Source organism: Xenopus laevis, chromosome 3L (assembly GCF_017654675.1).
Source record: "Xenopus laevis strain J_2021 chromosome 3L, Xenopus_laevis_v10.1, whole genome shotgun sequence".
Taxonomy (NCBI): Eukaryota; Metazoa; Chordata; class Amphibia; order Anura; family Pipidae; genus Xenopus; species Xenopus laevis.
The window spans coordinates 58,789,731-58,810,297 of NC_054375.1; the positions used below are offsets into that span (position 1 = coordinate 58,789,731).

Here is a 20,567-nt window from a genome sequence, read left to right on the forward strand (position 1 = left end):
ATATTGTTCTAATAAAACATTTTTCCAAATGATATACTGTACATGCGCATATGATTAATATGATTTGCTGGCATGATTCTGCCAATAAGATACCTGATATGAAAATTAGGGATGCACTGAATACAGGATTCAGCCTTTTTCAGCAGGATTCGGATTCATACGAATCCTTCTGCCCAACCAAAAGGTCAAGGAAATCGTGTTACTTTTTGTCACAAAACAAGGTTGTCACAAAGTAAATTTTTTGCCCCCTTCCCACCTAATTTGCATAAGCAAATTAGGATTTGGTTCGGTATTCGGCCGAATCTTTCGCGTAGGAATCAGGGGTTCGGCCAAATCCAAAATAGTGGATTTGGTGCATTCCTTAAAAAATTCAGCTGAAAAGTAAGTGCATGCACAGTAGACCTTCATGTCTCAATGGCTTCTTTACCCTCCTGCAAGCTGACATAAGATGTATTTTATTTGTAAAAATAAATAAAATTTGGTGTTTTTAGTGACATGGACTGTTCATATTGGGACAATTTTCCAAAGGTGTATTTTAGTAGCTAATCGCTACTTTAACGTAGACTCCTGACAAAGCCACACTGGGCAATAAACAGTTAAAGGGATTCTGTCGTGATTTTTATGATGTCATTTTTATTTCTAAATTACACTGTTTACACTGCAAATTATTCACTTCATGATATAAAATGTAATTCCTGAACCAGCAAGTAAGTGTATGTTTTTAGTTGTAAAATGTCTAGCCCCATGTCAGATTTCAAAATTAAATATAAAAAAATCTGTTTGTTTTTTTGAGAAATGGATTTCAGTGCAGATTTTTGCTGGAGCAGAACTATTAACTTATGCATTTTGAAAAAAAAAAACAATTTCCCATGACTATAACTTTAAGGGATGGAATTTTGTTGTGAAGATGGCCCACTTGCCAGTTGTCCAACTGCTGGATAACCAAATGATGCACCGTTAACTTCATTCTACATATAGGTGTGTTAATCATTATCTGTCAAAATGATTCAACAATCACTATGTGAGGATTGCAGTGCTGTCGGCATTCTCCATATATGGTGCACAAACATTGCAAGCTAAGTACTCTGTGTGTCCTTCGTATACCATGATTTTGCTGACTGATTTCCAGTGACTTGCTAGCTTACCCCTGTGCTACAAATCACTGTATTCTAGATAAAGTTAAAGTTTCAACTGGTTTACAGGTTGAGTACTGGTATTCTGGATACACTATTAAGACATGAACCTGACAAGCTGGTATCACTCTTTTTGTATATTATAACTTGGTGTATATAGTAACAAGGGCTGTTGATATTGGGACAATTGTAGGTACAAAGTGTTTCTAGTAGCCCCTCATAGACTTATATGTAATTCGTCTGATAAGTGCAGTGTCACCTCTAGCTGGCTTTGAAATTACAGACCTATTAGCTCTGCTGATTTATTCAGTGACACCCTATTGGATCCACTGGCTCTCTGTAGTGACAATAGTACAGAACCAACTGATTACAGTGTGAACAGAGAGACAGAATAATAACATTCCAAAGCCAGACAAGGAGTGTTGACTGAGTAGTTATAGGTCAGATGTCCCGGGAGCTTACTAGCTACAGTACCAATGCTTTGTTCTTGCTCCAGTCCTGTCTTGCCTTGGCCCTGCCAAGTCCTGTTTCTGTCCTGAGTCTGGTCTGCTTGCTTCTACTCTTGCACCTGCCTGTTCCTGTCTCTACTCCCACTCTGTCTCCCTCCTGCCTGTTTCATTCTTTACATACACCCAAATAGAATAAATCAGGGCAAAGGTTGGCACAGATGTCAAGAATACAGAATCTAGAAAAAGAAATAGGAAAACAAATACAGTATATAAACCTTATCACCACTGACAACAATGACTTGAGACTCAATAGGAGATTGCTTGTTTTATCAAAGTAATTGAGAAAACACAAATAAAAAAATACAATTTACAAAGGGCACATCGAGCCAAATCTACGTATTTGCAAGTGGTGAGTCACCTGCTTCCTCCAGACCAACTATCAGATTGCACAGCATCTCATCTTTTAGATTGTAAGATCTGCTGAGCAGGGCCTTTTTTTCTCAGTTATCGGTTGTTTTATTTATGAAATCTTAAATAAAATTTACAAAGGGCACATAGAGGCAGATCTACTTATTTGCAAGTAGTGAGTCACCTGCTCCCCTCAGGCCAACTACCAGATTGCACAGAATCTCATCGTTTAGATTGTAAGCTCTGCTAAGCAGGGCCTTTTTTTCTCAGTTATTGGTTGTTTTATTTATGAAATTTTAAATACAATTTACAAAGGACACAGTGGTGTAACTAAATATTTCTGGACCCCACAGCAAATAATTTTTCAGGCCCCCAAAATGTCTAGAGGTTGACTTGTTTTACTAATATTTATTGAAACTGTATATGAATTAGGGCCTCATGGGGCCCCTACCCCTCCTGGGCCCCTCTGCAACCGCAGGGTTTGCTTCCTCTATAGTTACGCCCCTGAAAGGACACATAGAGGCAGATCTACTTGCAATTGCAAGTGATGAGTCACATGCTATCTCCATGCCAACTATCAGAATGCATAGAATCTCATCTCTTAGATTGTAAGCTCTGCTGAGCAGAGCCTGTTTTCTCACTTATCGTTGTTTTATTTATGAAATCCTGAACAGTTCTGAAGAAAATGTTGGCACCAATGGTTTGCCTGTGTATGGCCATGCTTACACTTCCAAGAAAATAATTGTAGGTGTACATGTTAGAAAAAAATGATATGTCTAATTAGCACATATAAATATTTTTTTTCCCCATACTGGTCCATTACCTTGCAATTGTTGTGATGCATTAAAAAGTGTTAAAACTATGACTGTATCTGTTGACAGCACTAATGAAATGAAAGTCTCTTGACGCCTATGAAGAAGATACTGTGGAGAGAGAGAAATCAAAGCTGGCAATAAAATAGTGACAAGGGAATCGGTGCAGCATGCTTTCAGGCAAGTTAAACTATCTGAATCAGATCTCGATAAGATCACTCTGCCTTTACAGCAATTTGTAAATTCAAGGGAACAGCAAAATGAGGCTTGAGGATGGTCAGATGAAGAATTAAAATAGCTCGGGATAGAGTTTAGGTTTAGGGCAGTCAGAAAGAAATATAATGAGACCTATATATTAGTTATATATTTGTTTATACTTTAAAAAACGACATTATCATTGGACATTTGTACAGTAACAATAAAAGCCCCAGCAGCAGGGCCACAAACAGGGCAGGAGTTCACTACAGCCCAATCCACAAACGAAGAAAATAAATCTAACCATGAAATAGAAGGCAAAAGCAGCACTGCGAGTGGAAGAAAAAGTAGTGGGTTCATATGCAACTATCTGCACATTTATTTCCTTGTAACACCATGTTGAGAAGGATTTAAAGGTCAGAGTGGAAGTTGACCTCCTACTGTGACATTGGGCACAGTCACTTTGCAGGACGTCCAATCGGAAGATTAGATACGTCCCTTACGTAACAGCACACGAACTATAATCCACGTGACAAGATCTTTTTTCAAGACTCTGCGACTCCCCGTCCAATGGGAAAGCGGGCTTCGTGGTGACGTCAGTCGATGTATCCAATCCGCTCGGCGGTTTGTCTGTAGGGGCGTTGCGCTGACGTCACGGAAGGACAAATTCATTAGCGCTGTAGGACGTTCACTCTCTGTTAGCCGGTGAGGGGGCTGGTGAACGCCATCTTGTTGGGTGAGTTCTGCTAGGCCGCATTGCGAGGGATTAGTACGCGGGGTTTCATTTGCCGTAGCTTTCTGGTTTGCGATGTTAAAATGTCTCCAGGGAACTCGAGAAAGCCGAAGGGTTCTCTTTAGTTCGGTCGTTTCAAATGTAGTTTTCTGTTCGTGGCTGCGACATTTATTTTTTTCTGACAGTGTCTTATTGTGTTCCGCCGCATAGAACTCGTGCGGAGAGTCGCTGTCAGAGTTCCCAGTCTGATTCCGAGCGCAGGAGAAATACATTGATTTCATATTCATAGAAGCGTCACTGTGAGCGAGGCGACCTTCTCCTATGATAAAACAATGAGCGGGGATGGTACCCCATTATTGAGCCATCATCAGGGCTGGTTAACTAGGTTAAATGGCGTACGAATAACCAGGGCATGTATAAGTGGCTCAGCCGAGGCTCCAATCACGCTTTTAAACAAGTAAATCGACTCTAAGATAACTTTTTTAGTGTGTTATAAACTGCCCTATTCTTAGCAGCGTTCCCATTTGTGGCCTGTTTCTTTGCCATTTTCAAATGGGGGTCACTGACCCTGGCTGCTTAAAGAACTGCTGCTCTTGGGGGTGGGGCTTCGTGGCTTTTAGCCTTTATTTTCTTATCAACTTTCTGCTCATGCCCTCTTCCTCTTCAACCAGTGTTTGGTTTCTAGGAAGCATAGACCCTAGCAACCCCCATAATCTGACCAAAGATCTAATTCAAAAGTCATAAAGCATGATCTTGGGTGAATGCACTTTCAAGGTTTGTAATGTGAGGTATCCCTCTTGATGTCACATGATGGATATGGTTAAATTGGGTTTAAATGAAGTGAATGGTAGAGCTAGTACAATGCTGGTGGAACCCATTTAAATTTATGGGAGGTGACCGCTGAAAATCGCTGTGTGCCACCAGTCTTGCTCCTAATGAATCTTGCTGTTAGAATGGGGTTTGGACATGAAAGAAGTCTTGCTTTGGGCTAAGGCAGTGATCCCCCCCCAACCAGTGGTTTGTGAGCAACATGTTGCTCCCAGTGACATCAAAGCAGGTTCTTATTTTTGAATTCCAGGCTTGGAGGCAAGTTTTGGTTACATAAAAATAGGGATGCGCCGAATCCGGGATGTGCAAACTAGGGGTGGGATGGAAATCGTGTGACTGTTTGTCGCAAAACAAGGAAGTAAAAAATGTTCCCCTTTCCACCCTAATTTGCATATGCAAATTAGGGTTCGGTATTTGGCCCCCAAAATAGTGGATTCGGTGCACCCCTACATAAAAATCAGGTGTACTGCCAATCAGATTCTCATGTAGTCTTACCAGTCTACATAGGGGCCACCAAATAGCCAATTACAGCCCTTATTTGGCACCCCTGGAAGTTTTTGCATGCATGTGTTTCCCCTCAACTCTATATTTTTGAATATGGCTCACGGGTAAAAAAAAAAAAAAAAAAAAAAAGGTTGTGGAACCCTGGGCTAAGGTATAGAATGCAGTAGACAGTCAGCAATAAATGTAAGAGGAAGTGGAAAATCTTTGTGTGGGGGGGAGGGTAATATAATATACATTTTATCTAAATTTTGAAATGCTGTTTACATTTCTAATGTGTTTTTTTTTTTTTTTTTTTCTAGTTGCCGCCGAAATGTTTTCCTCCGTTGTGCAGTTAGCGCGGACCAACCCTTTCCATGCTCCCCACTTTCAGTTGGGGCAGGATTCTGTAACATCAAGGAACAGCAATATCCCCCAAGCGAAGCCAACCCGCCAGCTTTCTGCTGCTGCAGTTGCCGATGGTAAGTTTGTAGTATATAATGGTAAAATATGTATCGTTATGTTAGTATAGCCGCTGATTACACGCTACTGTCAAGGTATAAATGAAGCCTTATTTACTGTGACACTGATACTTTAGGTCAGCTGCTGCAGTGCTTAAAGTATTCTATACTGTGTATGCTTTTTACATTTACTCTGCCTTTTATGATCACCTTCAGAATCTAGTGACGTAGCTTTGCACTGCATACCATTTTTAGTCCTGGTTAGAACTTGCAGTGTTGGGTTATGAACTGGCTTTATCCTGGGCTAATTTGCCTTGTTTAAGCCTGCTGAAGTAGGTCACCTGAAGGACAGCCTGTGACTGACATATATGTATGAACTGTAGAGGACAAATAAAGGCCTTTGGTATTTGTGTGACAGTCTCTCATGGCTTTTTAGTTAAGGTATTGGCAAATGTAAATATTTTTAAGAATAAAACAATACATTTTAGCATGAAGTGAATGGTGTTCTAGTGCACTTTGCAATAAATATCTATTTTTATCTTCAAATGATTTATTTACACTTTTTAGTTCAGCCATTATCCTTTGTATTTTACTGAATGTGTAGACCTAAATTCACACAGCAGTTTCTCCACCTGAAAGGTAAAGGATTAACAGAGGTCTCTTATAGAATGATATTAAAATAACTATGTCCAGTAGAGTAAAAATCAGATCTTTTAACTTCTGATTTTCTCTCTACTGCTCATATTCTGGGACTTCATGAAATATGATGAGAACCAGGTCTTAGTCTTGCTTTATTTTTTTTTATTTTTTTTAAAGACACCACAGTGTAATAGTTTTGCATATATTACAGCACAATACATAATTTCCATTGCATGACTACTGCTGTCTATTGCCTTACTAGGCCTTGACTTTTAGTCAATGCTAGAATTTGCATTAGATGTCTTCATTATGGAGACAATTACAACAGACTGCATATGTAAATATATTTTTCCATTAAGAGTGCAGATACATTAAATTCTCCTTGACCCTACTTTAGCAACAGCATTCTCAGTGTCTTGAAACTGATCTGTAAACCTGTTTCATGGACTTAAAGGGGACCTGTCACCCAAAGGAATTATTCAAAATCCTATTTTATCACATTAGTCAAGCAAAATGAACTTTAATTACACTATATAAATTATTTGAGTCTTGTTTCCTTCAATCTGGGATTTCAAAATTATTTGCAGGCAGCAGCCATTTTGTGCACACTGTTATTAAGGCAAGTCTTGTCTCATCTCAGAATCTTGTTTGTGCACCAGAATGGGGGACCCAATGTCCATCCCCATGCCCTGGTTACACAATTAAATGGTTAAGAGAATGGGGGAATATGTGGAGAGCAGTGACATTAAGGAAGTGCTGAATGGAAAGTGAAATAATTGTCTGCCATTGGCATAGAGGAGGGGCAGACAATATTTGATTGACAGCGGAGATTTTTAAATGAGCTTATAACAGCTATGAATGCTTTAATAAAAAATAGAAATTGGATTTCATGTTTAATTTGAAAAGGACTCTTCTTGTACAGATTTTTGGATCTGGGTGACAGGTCCACTTTAATTCAGTGTTTTTGAAGAAATGTCACTTTTTGATTACACAGAGGAATATAGCTGTGCTTACGGATCTGGCAAGTACTTTGCACTTTGTGGCTTTGGTGGAATCATAAGTTGCGGTACAACCCATACTGCAGTGGTCCCATTAGACCTGGTTAAATGCAGAATTCAGGTTTGTTTCTCGCTTAATTTAGTATGTAGTGTAAATGAACTAATGTGTTTCATAAACTAATCTGTTTGCTGCCAAACAACACTTTACTAAAGCTTGCATTTGACTTAAAAGCATGGTGTGTCTTCATTTTTGTGCAACAGATGAATTCAGTTGTGAATATGGCTCAGCACAGTTTTATGCATATTGTGGCTTTGGTGGCATCTTGAGTTGTGGTCTAACCCACACTGCTGTCGTACCACTGGATTTGGTCAAATGCCGTCTTCAGGTTAGTATGCCATACGTTTAACAGCTCACAGTTTTGCTTTCCTTTCAGCAGAGGTTTCTATACGCAGAGCTGAATTTTCCAGCTGTCCACACATCTCTAAAATTCCAAGTGCATCTTGCTGTAGGCACTGCCTGTGTATTCCGTTAACTGTTTCTCCCCCCCCCCCCCAGCAGCTCTCGGCTAAAACTGTGGTTATGGTGTCCAGCAATTTTCAATGACGACTTCAAGTAGAAACATTTTTTAAAGTTTGCTGAGGTGGTTTATACACAGATATTTGACTACAAGATGGCTGTGCTTTATAAATAATAGTTTAAAAGCCTCTACTATGGGAATTTGAGTTGTTTTCATATAATGCGTGCCACAAGTAATAAAAACAAAAACCTGGCTGTCCCTGTTAATTACAAAGAACTCACTTGTAAGAAGTGCAGAGATTTACTAGATTTATCTAATTATAGTGAGGAAAGAGCAGTAAAACCCATTTTTTACCGACTATTAACAATTGTAGTAATTATAATAATTTCTAAACATATTTATTGATAAAATTGTTAATGCGTGGCTCAGTCATGAAATAGAAAGCAGCAGAGTAAGGTGCCACTACCGACCTGTTGTCTTGCTATTCAGCTCTCGTTAGACTTGAAGGGGACCATATGGGACATACTGTTCAGTGAGTTTGCAATTGATCCTCCACATTCAGCTCAGATTCAAAAGAAAGTTATGACCCATGTGCCTCCCCCTCAAGTCTCTGATTGGTTACTGTCTGGTAACCAATAAGTGGAAACGAAGAGAGCTGAAAAGCAGGAAGTAGTGTGTTGCTCAGTTATGTTACACAACCAGTCACTCCAGCCTTTATACATTACATTTTTGACTAACTATATTAGAAACTTTTTATTTTGCACAAACTAATTACCCTGTTTTTATTTTTATACAGAACAATTCCTTTAATCAATATATAATAATATAACACATTCTAACCTTAAAGTATATATGTATTTTATTCTTTCCCAGCACATGAAATGCGTAATACTGCATTGTGGGGTTGTTTACTAAGCATTGTTTAAAGAGACTTTTACACCTTTGCTTTGTGTTGGGTTGCACTCTTGGAATTTGATTTCTGTAGTGAAGTTAGTGGATGCAAGTTCTGGGCTACTAATCTGTCACATTGTGATGTTGTCATTACTGTTCATCAAAGTCGGAAGAACCCCTGTCGAATGCTAACATGCTCCCTTAGATCCACCTTTGTGGAAGTCCGCTTATGCTGAGTCCTGCTAATTGCACGTTTTGGGCTTTTAGCCGTTCCAGCTAAGACGACCAGCAACTTTTTTGGTTGTACAGTCAAAGGTGCTTGAGTCATTGGCATGTGAGACTAATATACCTGCACATTTGTCTTGGCATTTTGATGGCCGTGGTTTCACAACCACTTGCCACCATCAGAATATTGCATATGTGCGGACATGTCTTTAAAGAGTTCAAACAGAATAAGTAAAGCCTCAGAAGCCATTTGCTAACTTATATTTTTTTTAAAGGTTGACCCCCAAAAATACCAGAGCATCTTCAAAGGCTTTTCCATTACCATTAAAGAAGACGGTGTTCGTGGCCTTGCAAAGGGATGGGCTCCAACTTTCATTGGATATTCGATGCAAGGCCTGTGCAAGTTTGGTTTCTATGAAGTGTTCAAGATACTGTACTCTAACATGATGGGCGAGGTAACTAGTAACCCCCTTAGATTAAAACTTTTTGCTAATGCATGTTAATCTGCAGGTGTTGGTAGAAAATGTGAAATTAAACTTTTATATAGAATATATATATATATATCTATATCACTCATTTTTTATAGACATATCTGCCCTTCTAGCTAGTAAAGGAGTGTGGCAGAACCAGATCAAAATAGTTAGCAATAGTAAGTTAAAATATGATTTTTTACCCACTAAAATGTATGCTAACTTTTTCAGGAAAATACTTACCTGTGGCGTACATCTCTTTACCTGGCTGCATCTGCCAGTGCTGAGTTCTTTGCTGATATTGCTCTGGCTCCAATGGAAGCTGCAAAAGTCCGCATTCAGACACAACCAGGCTATGCTAATACTTTAAGGCAAGCTGCTCCCAAAATGTTTGCTGAAGAAGGCCTCTGGGCGTAAGTTAAAACTTTTTTTCCCCTAATGAATATTCTTCTTTGTTTTCCCGTCTGCTTATGAAGTTACATGCTACTCTAAATGCACCTTTGTGGATATCTCATTCTAATTGCATGTCTTATGCCTTCAACAATTCTAGCATAGACATTCAGGAACTTTATGATTTTATAGTGAGCGTTGATTTGGTCATTGGCATGAGAGTAATATACTTGTATTTTAGCCCTTTGTTTCTAATACAGGTTTGGGATCTGTTATACAAAAACCCATTATCCAGAAAGGTCTGAATTACAGAAGGCCATCTCGCATATACGGTTTTATCCAAATAATCCACATTTTTAAAAATGATTTTCTCGTTTTCTCGAATAATGAAACCTTCTACTTGATCCAAACTAAGATATTATTAATCCTTAGTGGAAGCAAAACCAGCCTTTTGGGTTTATTTAATGTTTTACGTAATTTTCTATTAGACTTGTGGTACAAAAATCCTAATTACAGAAATATCCATTATTCAGAAAACCCCAGGTCCTGAGCATTCTGGATAACTGGTCCCATACCTATACCAACAGCTGCAGAGTTTGTTTCTTCTGTCAGGACACTGCTTATTTGCAAATGCTTGATTCTTAGACTCATTAGGGAAGTGACTAAAGATTATAACGTTTTGGTTGTTCTGGCCTGACCCTCACTTTCTTTTCTCTCTTTTTTTTCTTTTTTTTTTCTTTCACATATAGGTTTTACAAAGGTGTTGCTCCTCTCTGGATGAGGCAGATTCCATACACAATGATGAAATTTGCTTGCTTTGAACGAACCGTTGAAGCACTCTACAAGTATGTTGTGCCCAAGCCCAGAAGTGAATGTTCAAAGTCTGAGCAGTTGGTTGTCACTTTTGTGGCTGGATACATTGGTAAGTGGGATCTTCTACTAAAACAATTTGCGTGAAATAACTACAATGGTATGAATAATAAGATGGCTGTAATAGTAGTGAATTTAAAGGTTTGGTGGCTAGCATTTCTAAAAAGAACTTATCAAAAGCACAGCAGCTAAACGTTAACCACAACTCGAAACAATCGAATTCTAGCTGCAGGTGACAGAATACATAGCTGTTTTGTCATTAATAAATGTTGAAAAACTAGATGTTTAACATATCTTATCTTTTTAGCTGGTGTCTTCTGTGCTATTGTCTCACATCCTGCTGATTCTGTGGTCTCTGTACTGAACAAGGAAAAGGGAAGCACTGCTGTGGAAGTTCTAAAGAGACTTGGGCCTAAAGGTTTGTATATATACCATTTTCAAACTTTCTTCCTCAGAGCAAGCTTTTGTGTTTTTTTTTTTTTTTTTTTTTTTTTTAACAATTTTCTTATTCTCAACAGGTGTCTGGAAGGGTTTGACTGCCCGTATTATCATGATTGGTACCTTGACTGCCTTGCAGTGGTTTATCTATGACTCTGTGAAGGTTTACTTCAGACTTCCTCGTCCTCCTCCCCCTGAGATGCCAGAATCGCTGAAGAAAAAGCTTGGTCTCTCTCAGTAATCTTGGACTGAAATCATGCAAAACTCCCCGACATTTTCAAGAGGCGTTTTTTTATAAATTCAACTAAATAGGACCTACAGTTGTTTCAGATGTAATTATTGGTTGTGCTCTCACCTTGCCCCATAGCCCACATGTTATAACTTGGTTTTACCGCTGTACTTATCTGTTGAAATAAACAGATGACTGAGTGTTATGAATGAAATATGTCATTCAAGTTTTAACTAATTGATGGTAAAGAATGAATGTACAGAACTAAATATCCATGCAGAAATACATTTCCGTAGTATTTTTGTTCAAAGTGTGGATGATTCTGGGAAGTTATTGTTGAAAAATTGTTACTCGAGGCAGAATATCCTGTAAACACTTTCAAGGTAAAGTCTTGAGCTTAATCTGTGTGTTGTCTTGGAAAATAGGCAACTCAGTTCATTGACAGAACCCTGGAGCTTCAGCCAGAGCAGGCAGGGATTAACCATAAAAGCTGAGAGGCACACTAGAAGTGAGGAAAGGTTGAGGAGGTTAGAGCAGGCCCACTGATTAAAGGAACAGTAACACCAAAAAATGTAAGTGTTTTAAAGCAATGAAAATATGATGATGTGTTGTCCTGCACTGGTAAAACTGATCTGTTTGCTTCAGAAACACTACTATAGTTCATATAAACAAGCTGCTGTGTAGCAATGGCAGAAATTGAAAAATGGCTATATGGCACAGGTTAACTAATGGACGACAGACAGAGGTTATCTGCTGTGTAATCTGAGCCTGTTCTCCATTGAATGGCTGCCCTCATTGCTACACAGAAGCTTATTTATATAAACAATAGTAGAGTTTCTGAAGCAAACACAGCAGTTTTACCAGTGCAGGGCAACACTGCATTATATTTTCATTACTTTAAAACACTTATTTTTTGACGTTACTGTTCCTTTAAGTATGCTTTTAATTATGACTAGATTACAAAAGTTGTTAAAAAAAAATATTTATATCTATAACATGAGGTTTTTTTTTTGTACCCACTAAAGGCAACATTTTTCACCAATCCCATCACTACTTTAAGTACCAATACCCATGCATGGTGTTTATAGTACAGGTGTGGGATCCAGAAAGCTCCGAAATAAAAGGCTCTCCCATAGACTCCGTTTAAAAAAAGAATCCTTTTTCTCTAATTAAACTGTACCTTGTACTTGTTCCAAACGAAGATATAGTTAATCCTTATTGGAGGCAAAACCAGCCTATTGGGTTTAAGTCTGGTTACCTGGAATATGATTGCACTGTTTATTTTACTTGGATAGTGTCCTGTCTGAAAAGATTAACACTCCACAATGACTAGGTAGAGGTCATTAAGGTGTCTCATTTATTTATTAAATCTTAAATGCAGACTTTTTTTTTTTTTTTAACTTTGTTTAGCTAGCAATGTCACTCTAGCCACTTTAGCTTCCATTCCGCTCTGTAGCAACAGCAGCCATGCATCTGTTTTAAAGAAAATGTATTCCCACTCCAATTTACTGAATACAGAAGGCTATGGAAACAATATTTCAGGAGCAACTGTAGTTTGACCAGATGAAAGTGACGGCAGGGCCCTGGTCTCATTGATATCTGGTTCCCTTGCAGGAAAAGCAATATTCAAAGGAAAATGTAGTTGGTTGTTCTTGATTAGGTTACGTATATGTAAATGATACTCGAGTCTAAAAAATTAATTTATAGCACTTTAAAGGGGGGTCAAAGCTCATAAGACTAAACTTTATTATTGATTATTTACATTAATTTTCTGATTTTAGCCTTTTCTGAGATATTGGCAGTTATGCCAGGGTTTTAGGTCCGTGGATAATTATTTCAAGTGGTACTGGTAGTCTGTAAACTAGCCACTGGCCCATATCTGTGTTCACATTGAAAGAAAATTGCTTCCACTTGTTTGTCGAAGACATGACTGTGGGCTGGTTTTTTTGTTCTGTGAAGTGATAAACTCGAGACCTGGAAAACAACACTGATGGAAATGTGTATATAGCCCTCAGTACTTGTCCAAACTGGTGAAAAATCCGTGGGCAGTAACCATTGGCAACCAATCAAATTTTTGCTTTTATTGTTTTACCTGCAGCTAACTGAAAAAAAGCCTGGTTGCTATGAGTTACTGCCCGGGGCAAATTTGCCCTGTGTGTTTGTGGTATAAAAATGCTTTCTCCTTACAACGTATACCTGTACTTATAAACACGTGCGATAATAACCAATCCAAAGGGAATTGCACCTACCTCTCATGTCATAACAATGGCTCAGCTTGTAGATTATGCCATCACTATGCTGCTGCCTTTCATGTGTCAAATTCATGTTATAGAAGTGTAGCTTGAAAGTGGTAATTCTAAAAGGGATGCGGTGATCCTACTTACCGTTATTTTCATGCTTTCATTTATGAGTTGACTCTACCCACTTCTGCTGTTGGCACAAAATTGGGCCCTACTATTCATCAAAGAAACCATGATGTCTCCCTTACTGCCTAAAAGCGGGATATACTGTACGCGGCCCATCCTCCGGTATCTTACTGAATTGATCTGTATATTATGAGGAGCCATACACGGAATTACTGCCTTTCTATTGTTCTGATCATTCGCCCATGTGCATAGGTATGCATATAAATGAAATACCCGTTCACAGCTCTAAACGTTCTTGAGTACAATCAGGCTGAATATAATGGAACTAATGTGTTCAGGTGTACTCTAACCTGAGTCTCAAATGCCTGTATGAAAGAGCCCTAACAGGAGCACCTATCCGCCTCACAGGACAGAAATCAAGAGGGATGCGGTGTCTTCTCTATGGAGGTGAGTTTAAATTGTTGCATTCTGCTTTACCTTATATTTAGGAGAATAGTGCAAATAGAGTTAACAAGGGGCACATAAATAACAGCTTGGCAAAACATTGTTTTTTTAATTCTTCGGCTGGACTTTCTTTTTAACTATACTATGAAAATCCAGCAGAGGGCTCCAAAGCTCTCTAGATTACATTCCGTAATGCTTTTCCAATTTTGTTAAAAAGATTTTACAATGGCAAAAGGCATATATTCAGCTTTTGTCTCTGTAATAATAAAACAGTACATTGAACTTGATCCATATTGGTGGCAAAACAATCTTATTGAGTTAATGTTTTTCTGTAACAACTTTTAGGAAACAGTATCCCAGTTTTGATGTCGATCCCAATCAGTCACAAGTTTAAAACAATTTACTTCTGGTCATTTGTTTCATAACCTTAAGCGCACCCCCTTTTTAAAGGCATAGGCATTTTAAAAATGTAATGACACCCAACCAAATGGAAGTTTGAGCTGCCTCCCTGCATAATTACTATAGCAGCAACCAGGCAGCCACAGAAAATTCTAAGCAAAAAAAACACAAATATTGAAAAAATCAACTTTTGCTTTATAACTCTGCTGTCTACATTATACTAAAAGTGAATTTTTAACATTAACTACTCCATTAAGTCCACCACACCGGGTTTACATTGACATGTGTATAGTGGTATCTGTATGACCATGATCTGAGAATTCATTCCTGGATAAGGTGCCAAGCAATGTGCATTGATCAATCCAATTTTGTATGGCTGAAGCACTTCTGGCCAGATCTCACACTTCCTTCAAGTTTACCTAAACAGCAATAGGATCTATTTGGAATGCTTGAAACCTGAAGTTTTCCAGCTGAGGCATCTTTCTCTATTTTGGATCCCCTTGTCTCAAGGCATCATCATATGATATATACATATGTACTAAAACTGCTCTTCAATCAGGGTTCCACTGGGCCTGCTACACCATACCCCTATTTAGGAATTTCAGTTGGGACCCCCCACCCTGCTTAGGGCTAATTTACACAGGAGACTTTATCTGCCCCCCAAAATCTTAGGGCTTATTTACATCCGCAAATGCAGTAAGCACAGTGCAATTCCCATGGGAATTGCACTTGAATGCACTGATGCTATAAAGTTAAATACATGAGAAGGCCGTTAGTTTTTAAGAAAAGGTACCAGATTTACACTGAAAGCAATTAGCAGAGATAAAAAAAATCCAGATTTTCTGGGTACAGTACAAATATCTATCAGAAAAACATTACAATACACAAAGTTGACTTGTGACCTTACACCTTCAGACTTTTGTACCTTGTTACAAAGAACAGAACGTGCCTACAGCAGCACAGTCAGTACAGAGTATGTGATAGGCGACTGGGGCAATCAGGTATAATGAAATAATTCTTTATTTGATTTAAAGAGAGGCAATGAAAAGCCAAGACATTTATTGTCTTAGGGGGTTCATTTAAATCAAGGTAAGCTTCACTGCAAATAAACTTGAAGTTGATTATGCTTTTGTTGATTGTTAAAGGACATGTAAAGTCTAAAATAGAATAAGGCTAGAAATGCTGTATTTTGTATACTAAATATAAACATGAACTTACTGCACCACAAGCCTAATCAAACAAATAATTTATGCTTTCAAAGTTGGCTACAGGGAGTCACCATCTTGTAACTTTGTTAAACATCTTTGCAAGACTAAGACTGTGCACATGCTCAGTGTGGTCTGGGCTGCTTTGGGATCGTCATAAACAAAGCTGCTTGAGTTCTGCAAGGCGAGAATTTCACTGCATACAGTCAGGTTTCTTATAAAAACGGTACATATTTTTAAATTAAAGTATATTGGAGATAGGTTTCTTTTTCATTAAAGAAAGTAAAAATGGGAATTTATTTTTTTGCCTTTACGTGCACTTTAATGTTATTGATTCACTATATATTTATGCAGCGGGGTGTAAAAATGTCAGGTCTGATGACAGGACGTAACTGTCATACCTCTTACGGCCCTTCTATGGAGAAGCTTAAAAAGCAAACTCTTACCTTTCTCTTATAATAATTTACTTATCTGGAATCTAAAACAACCCTTAGAGAAAACAATACAGTGAAATAAATTGAAGTGTCATGGAAAATAATGTAAAAATAATATGGGCGGTTTTAGATCATTTCTAATTGAATGCTTCCCCAAAAAAGGGAAAATTAATCTGTTAGAACCAGGGGACCAAACGCAGCACCAGAGGCCTGGTCCTACATTATGAGACTATTGGTCCTGAAAGGTTTTAGTGAGAAGCAACTAGGAAACTGAACTGGGACCCAGACAGGCAGGTACTTAAAAAAAGAAACAAGCTTTCACTGGCAGGCAAAACTAAGCAGGAAGGTAGGGTTACCAGACAGGCAAAAGTTCAATGGGCAATGGGTTGAGGCAGACAGAGTTTAAGACAAGGAATGGAAGCAGGCCAAAGTCTACACCAGGAAGTGCAAACACCCAGCAACCGGGGACAGAATTGTTTACATGTAGGCAGAGTGACTTAAAGGACAAGGCATTCTACAGAAACACCCTTTCTCCTATCTATGGACAAACCTTAATACTTCCCAACCTCTTCTGTATTAAACCAAAAAATCCTTCTCTGCAGTCATCATTTTTCTTCTAATCACTTAACAAAGATGGCTGCTGGTACTTAAGTCAAGGTCAGGAATGACACATTCAATAACGACATGATGCACTTGACAAGCTAAAGAGGAGCTTCTGTATGAATGCACAAGGCTAAGGCTGTGCACAGGTTTTTGTGCACCTGTAAGTGCCTACAAGTCACCAGTCATGAACTGACTCCAGTTCCGTACAAAATCACGTGCACACTCAGGCCCTTTCTCAAACGGTTCCGCTCGGTGCACAGCTCCTCAGGGAGACGGCCCTCACGGCCCTCACCAACCCCTTGGATGTTGCTCTCATTGTCCTCAAAGGAGGTGCTTATTTTTGAATTTTTGGCTTGGAGCCAAGTTTTGGTTGCATAAAAATCAGTTTTATGGCCAAATAGAGCTGCTGTAGGCTGCCAATCCACAAAGGGCCACTAAATAGTCAATCATATCCTTTATTTGGCACCCCCAGGAACTTTTTTCATGCTTGTGTCGCTTCTCGACTCTTTTTACATTTGAATGTGGCTTATGGGTAAAAAGGTTTGGGGACCCCTGCTGTAGGGTGTTGGTTCACTATGTTTTAAATTCTATTCTAGTGTCTGGACAAGATTTTGGGAGTATTCAGGTGGGTGGCAGTATCAACACTGAACATAGATTTTAAATAAGGCAACCCCTAGGGTTTTGTGTCTGTTTCTGCGCTTTGTACATTGCACTTGCATACATAAATAAGCCCTAATGTGTGACAGAGCAGACAGTTTCTATTTACCAGACAGTAAAGGGACTGACTTTGATAAAGCAATTTTCCTTTAGAGAAAGACAGAATTGAATGGCAAGACCAGATGCAGATTGTACCAGAGTATCCCTGCCTACATCAAAAGAAGAGGTTATTTTAAGGTGAACTACTCTTTAACTGCTGAGCTTTCCTTCTCTGATGCCAAGGGAATTCATTTCTGTCCGTTCAATAGCATTCACCCTTACAGTATAGAAAAGAACTCACACAGATATTATTATCCTTAATTTATAAACTCTGCAGAGCTTCACATCAGTCCCTGTCCCAGTGGAGCTTACAGTCTAATTAGTTCTTTTAAGAAAATAATTATTTCTGTGGGGGTGCATTTCATCATAGAGAGTAGCACCCCCAGTACTGTGCTGCTCAGGTACAACCCGCTTGATTTTCCAGAAATTCATATGTTGCCTGTTGCCTAGAGGAATGATTTTATTACTGAACATGTGGTGTCAATAATAAAAATGACTATGCATCATGTATCTAATGTAAGCTTCAATTCAGGTTTCTTATGATCCACTGAATAAAGACCACATTTCCTGTACATATTGTGTTGATAAACTCACTATCAGGATGGAGGAGTCGGGAGGAACTGCAGAAAGAATTGCTGCTGCTGTAGCTCCAATAAAAAAAATGAAACAATTCCGCTCTCCAAATAAAACCCTTTCTACTCTTCTCTGCTGAGTTTTAATATGCTAAACTTGGTACATGCAAGTCTGTCTGTCTCCTTCTGATTCCTTACTCTGCTCCAATGGTTATACAGGTATGGGATCTGTTATCCAGAAACCTATTATCCATGAAGCTCATGATTACTGAAAGGCCATCTCCCATAGACTCCATTTTATAAAAGTAATACAAATACAAAATCATTAAAAATAATTTCCTTTTTGTCTGTAATAATAAAACAGCTCCTTGTACTTGATCCCAACTAAGATATACAGTAATTAATCCTTATTGGAAGCAAAACAATCCTATTGGGTTTAAATAATTCTTAAATTATTTTTTTAGTAGCCTTAAGGTATGGAGATTTTGTAAAGTCCCCTTATCCGGAAAAACCCAGGTCCTGAGCATTCTGTATAATGGGTCCCATACCTGTAATGACTGTAATTAAGGCAGCCTGGGATATTTCTGTGTTGATATGGGGAGTGGCTGGACCCTGGTGCATTGGTGTTATTGGTGGCATCCTACAGCTTTACAGAATCCCCCCTACAAGGAAATAACATAAAAAAAAGAATAATGGATAATGATTGATAATACAATATACAATGGTGTAGTATTTAAAAACAGAACAATCCCAGGACACTAAAGGGAACATAAAACCTCTATAGCAGCATATTTCCAGTATTTTTCAGCATATTATCAAGGGTTAAAGCAGTCTGAGCTGTAGTCCAGCAGCCCCAGAGACGATAGCATTGTAAAATAAAACATTTTCCAATGGACCAAATGATACAAAAGCACCCTCAAATGAGAGTCCTGTCTGCGCTGTTTAAACTTGATATGTCTCCAAAATCAGTAAATGGCACTATGCAACACTTCTGATGTTAATCACAGTGTAATATTGCCAAAGGGAAAACAACATGGTAATACCAATGTGTGAGATACCATTGAGATACTTGGCATGGCATTATTTATGATTCTCATGAGAGAATCCTCTTGCATCTGTGTTTAAGCATGGCATGCCTAGTTTAGGGAGTGGGGAGGGTACAAAATATTGAGCTCACTTTTATGAGGACATTGCAACTTGGGCCTGCTTTTCACTGGATTATTTCTTAATATTCTAGTTGAACCCAAGACATCAGGAAAAAATATGTATTCTAAAATAATTTATTAAACCAACTTATTGAACAAGGAAAGGAAAATATCACTGGGGGTGCAAATTTGTTAGACAGCCCCCCACTAAATGTAACCTGGGATTATAGGGCACAGTCCATCTCAGCTCTGTTGCGCTTCTTCATTTTTCAAAGAATTCCTTGCACCACAAATGCGCCATATAGTTTTTTTTATATGAACCATGGTCTGTTTTTAATACTTTCCTTAATCTTTAGATATAGTAAAGCATCAGAAGACCACTCTTCATGAGAGGTGTACATTTGTGGATGGTAACAGGAGCCTCAAAGTAGGGAATCCCCTGATTACAAAGGGCCCCAGTGCATGATATGCAACTTGTTAGTATTGTACATTTACTGTATTTCCCTGAAACTACATTTACAGAGGACTAACAGCCATTTTTAAGTAAACAAAGCAAAACTGTCCTGTAAAGGGTAGGAACATGAGGTGCTAAATCCAGAGAAAGCACCCACTGAAATGCCTCTGTAGAGTCCACAGTACTGCAAAAAAATGTGTAAAATGCAGCAAATATGTAAACATGAGTTTCATTTATATTTAGAGCTCATTTTATTCATATCTTTAAAAGGGAGAGCTAAACCAGCATCCAAATCACTGCTACCCTCCCAACGAAGTAGTATGGGGCAAGTTGTAAAAAAAAGTGCTTTTCATAAAGAACCCCCCTATCAATATTTGTGATTGGCAAATGCTCTGCTTATGGCACAGGCAAGTGGTGACATGCATCCTCCTCTTAAAAAATGCTTACTGCTGTTTTCCACCTCTGCATAGTGCAGGTCAAATATCCATGTGTGCCACAAGCCATAGTGCATTAGCCAAGAACTAGATTCACATGCAAAGGCTCTCAGAGTTTTTCATCCCACATACCAATGTTTTTCCTTTAGGCCAGCTTGTGCTGTTTCCTCTGAAATTGGGAACGTAGCATGTCACATCTATCTTTATCTGTCATCAAACTCTGGGAGATTTAAAACGCACTTAATTACAAAATTACACCAGTTTGCTATCATCGAGCTTTACTTTCTGCAGGGCAAATGAGGCAAGCGTCTATGAGGCAAACACATTGCTAAAAAAAAAATAATAAAAAAAAGACCTTGTATAAAAAAGAACAGGGATGTAGTATTTCCAAAACATGTGCACTGAATAAAAACATTCCAAGAAACTCATTGCAATTCTCTCTCCCTGTTTTCTTTTTCTCTTCTTACACGTTGCCTGTGCCAGTTTTGCTTCACTACTGCATGTGCTTTTAATTAGATTTCTTTTTAAGTAACATTGTTACATATCAGTCGGTTTCACTCTGTCAATTATGCGATTTGCCCGTGTGTA

The 20,567-nt window shown here is 38.5% G+C and overlaps 1 protein-coding gene and 2 non-coding genes across 4 annotated transcripts; all 3 read left to right on the forward strand.

Annotated features, from left to right (window-relative positions):
• Positions 1 to 3,576: 3,576 nt before the first annotated feature.
• slc25a3.L (solute carrier family 25 member 3 L homeolog) lies at positions 3,577 to 12,552 on the forward strand. 2 transcript variants are annotated; one of them, XM_018250691.2, is made up of 8 exons: positions 3,577 to 3,733; positions 5,362 to 5,520; positions 7,133 to 7,257; positions 9,046 to 9,225; positions 9,472 to 9,653; positions 10,380 to 10,552; positions 10,808 to 10,918; positions 11,019 to 11,381. In XM_018250691.2, exons 2-8 carry the CDS (start codon positions 5,373 to 5,375, stop codon positions 11,177 to 11,179), a joined length of 1,080 nt encoding a protein of 359 aa, XP_018106180.1. In that variant the 5' UTR covers positions 3,577 to 3,733; positions 5,362 to 5,372; the 3' UTR covers positions 11,180 to 11,381.
• LOC121401704 lies at positions 8,736 to 8,976 on the forward strand. Its single transcript, XR_005966446.1, has one exon. It is a non-coding gene; the product is annotated as a small nucleolar RNA SNORA53 (small nucleolar RNA).
• LOC121401705 lies at positions 9,718 to 9,947 on the forward strand. The gene has a single exon (XR_005966447.1). It is a non-coding gene; the product is annotated as a small nucleolar RNA SNORA53 (small nucleolar RNA).
• Positions 12,553 to 20,567: the final 8,015 nt, after the last annotated feature.